Below are 3,443 nucleotides of genomic sequence, written 5' to 3'. Positions count from 1 at the left end.
GTTGTAATATTACTCAGCCTCAGGAAACAATGAGGTCTTGCCATTTGCAACAACATGGATGGAAGGTACTATGCTATGTGAAATAAGTCAGACAAATACAAATACCGTATGATTCCACTCATATGTGGAATCTAAAACAAACAAAAAACCAAAAACACAGACTTTCAAATGCAGAGAACAAACTGGTGGTTTCCAATGGGCTGGTGGTGGGAGAATGAGCAAAATATATCATGGTGATTAATAAGTACTAAATTTCAAGTTAGAAAATTTTAAGTCATGGAGATAAAAAGAACAACAAAGGGAATATAGTCAATAATATTCTAATAACATTGTATGATGACTCTGCTTATCACAGTGAGCATTGAGTAATGTATACAATTGTCAATATGTTGTACAACTGACAGTAATATCGCACTGCCTGTCAGTTTTATTTCAATAATATTCTAATTTATTTTCCTAAAGGAAACATCAACCTGGATAAAACAGTACTTCTTAGAAAAGGAATGTCTTTGTCTCTTTTTTGTTCTACTCTTAGATTAGACTGATGTTCAGTCAAAAATTAGAAGAAGCATCTACTGTCTTTGTCACTGTGATGGTAAAATATAATGACAATAATCCTTTTCCACCTCTGTGGGTGCTTTAAGAAACAGTATATATGCTTCCATCTATTTGTTACCAAAGCCCTTTTATTCAAATATTTTTATCAATGCAACTCTTTACTGAACTCAATTGTTTTGTTTCAAACACAATAAGTTGATTGATAATTTAATGACTGATTTCTAAAATAATCTATATCTCTAAATAGACATTCTGCATAGCTGAAAAAAAGCTTCAAGCCAGGACTTTGATTTTCATACTGCTATCTGGTTTTAGATATGAAGCATGACAGTGATATTTTTTGAACTATTTTGATATTAGATACTTTCCCAGAGTCTTCTTTATAGCCCACACAACTTCCTTGTTTCTCAGGCTATAAATTAAAGGGTTCAGCATGGGGGTGAGGATAGTGTAGATCACGGAGAGACCTTGATCCAGTGCTGGGGTGTGGGAAGAGCCAGGTATCATGTACACAACTATCGCTGGTCCCAGGTAAAGACTCACTACAATAAGGTGAGAAGAGCGTGTGGACTCGGATTTTTTCCTCCCCTCAGGAGACTTTATTGTGAGAACAGCAAGGAAAATTCGAATATAGGAAGTCACTACTAAGCTAAAGGGGGTGAGTATAAATATGATACTTACCATAAACAACACCATCTCATAATCTGAAGTGTCCTCCTCACAGGATAGCTTCAGGATGGCTGGTATCTCACAGAAGAAATTATTTATTTTCTTCAGACCACAGACAGGAAAACGCATGGTGTAGGTGGTTTGAACGAGTGAATTTAGAGCAACCCCAGTCCATGATGTCACTGCCATTAGCAAGCAGATTTTAGAGTTAATAATGATTGTGTAGCGAAGGGGGTTACAAACAGCCAGAAACTGGTCATAGGACATAAAGGTTAAGAGGAGACACTCAGCGCCACCTAGAGTCCGGCAGAAGAACATCTGGACTCCACAGCCAATGCGAGAGGTGCTGTGCTTCCCTAAGAAACAGTTGACGACCATCTTAGGAACCAAGCTGGAAATGTAAAACAAATCAATGATGGAAAGCTGGCTGAGCAAGAAGTACATGGGAGTGTGGAGGTGGGAGTCCACCCAGATCAGAAAGATGAGGATGGAGTTCCCTGTGAGAGTAATGAGGTAGACCAGAAGGATGAGGTAGACCAGGAGGCTGGCATATTGGAACTCAGGGAAGAGGCCCAAGAGGATGAAATCTGTAGTGGATGTGTCATTTATTTTTGCCATATCTCAGTTTCATTGGTGGCACTGATGTGTGGTAAGAGGAAAGTATAGGCCATCCGTTAAATCTTATGCCTTGTTATGAGCCTTTGATTTTAGACTTGGTTTATTTTTTCTTATCTATTCTTTCTTCAATGTCTTCACAGACCCAAATGGCATTTAAAACATCTTGAGAAACTTCGAAGTTGGAGAACATATGAAGATTTGGGGAGAGTGGCACACTTGGAGAAAGCATAGAACCTCCGTGTTCTTTCCCACATACATTACCCTACACATCTCTTTCATCTAGATGTTAATCTATATCCTTTACTTTATCTTTTTATAATAAACTGGTAATCCAGTTAATCTTGAAGTTTGAAATAAATACACTTTTTATTTGGTAACTATTATATATAATTATTTCACTCCACTATGTAAAATTTGTTTCATATCGACAAAATTATAGTACTCACTCAAGAATTTGAAACCCATTATTTGGAATTTCCTGAGACAATGAGTCTTCATTATTTTTTGGTCTTACTTTAGTTTTTTACTTGTCAAAGAAACCATTTCCCCAAGTGTCTTATATAGATCTTTCTCTGCTCTGTGTAATTTATCTCCTTTACCAATCTTTTATAGCCACTGCAGAACTAACCACATATTTTGCATGACAAAATGAAAATGTGGGGTCCCCCTTTTTTCAAAATTATTAAGAATTTCAAAGCAGCAATATCAAAGCAGTAAAGCATGCATGAGACCCTTCTAAGGACAGAATTTTGTATAATTTCATGAATAAAATTCATCCTGATCTTAAGGGATTCAAACTTCTAGAATAACATATCAATCTGACCTCTTCTGAGCTCATTTCTGTGTTTCCAATAACTTCTTAAACACTTTCACCAGCTATCCTGTACACTTTCAATTTATCATGCCAAAACTGATCTCAGTCCCCATCCCTTGCATTTGATTATTTCTGCCATTACCACTTACTACAAACATTCAAGCTGAACTCTTAAAGCATGTTTGATTTCCTCATTTTCTATGTTTAATCAGTTACTTGGCCCAGCCATACTAAACTATCAGGAATCCCTAAGACACATATCTCCTTTCCAAACTTATTATTTCATTCAATTCTATGTTTTCAATGCCCATTTTAATGACTTTCTAGTCTCTTTTTTTCTTTCAAACCATAATCATTTTAAAACACATCTATGATCAGATAGTCACTCTGCGGGGCAACTTTTGAAATGTTCTCTATGAACCAGTAAATTAAGCTTAACAATACTTATTTTGGCATGTAAATACTCAAGTTTGTGACTAGTTTACCTGGCCTTTTTTTTTCTTTCCTTTTAACAAACTTTTTCCCTTACAACAACTTAAACTACAATCTTCTGAAAGGTCACCATGCTTTTCATCTCCATGGATGTACTTGCATAGTTTCACTTCCATTTAAACTAAACTTTCTCCAATACAACCTATATTAAATGCTTCCAATTATTTAACTTCCTGATCACATTTGAGCATCTTTCTGAAGTTTCCTCAAAACTCTGCTGATCCCCTGCCAAATCAAAATGTGATATTTTCTTCTAAATTTTGACAACACACATTAAAATATCCTACTAGTG

At 35.8% G+C, this 3,443-nt stretch overlaps 1 protein-coding gene across 1 annotated transcript; it reads right to left on the bottom strand.

Moving 5' to 3' along the window:
• Positions 1 to 903: 903 nt before the first annotated feature.
• Positions 904 to 1,845, bottom strand: LOC123780149 (olfactory receptor 2T27-like). The gene has a single exon (XM_045778934.1). The coding sequence runs from the start codon at positions 1,843 to 1,845 to the stop codon at positions 904 to 906; it is 942 nt and encodes a 313-aa protein (XP_045634890.1).
• Between the last annotated feature and the right edge of the window lie 1,598 nt (positions 1,846 to 3,443).

This window comes from Ursus americanus, chromosome 5 (genome assembly GCF_024610735.1).
Source record: "Ursus americanus isolate L20-20 chromosome 5, mUrsAme1.1.p, whole genome shotgun sequence".
NCBI lineage: Eukaryota > Metazoa > Chordata > Mammalia > Carnivora > Ursidae > Ursus > Ursus americanus.
Note: the sequence above shows the minus strand (reverse complement) of the source record. Positions and strands in the feature narration are given on the sequence as shown.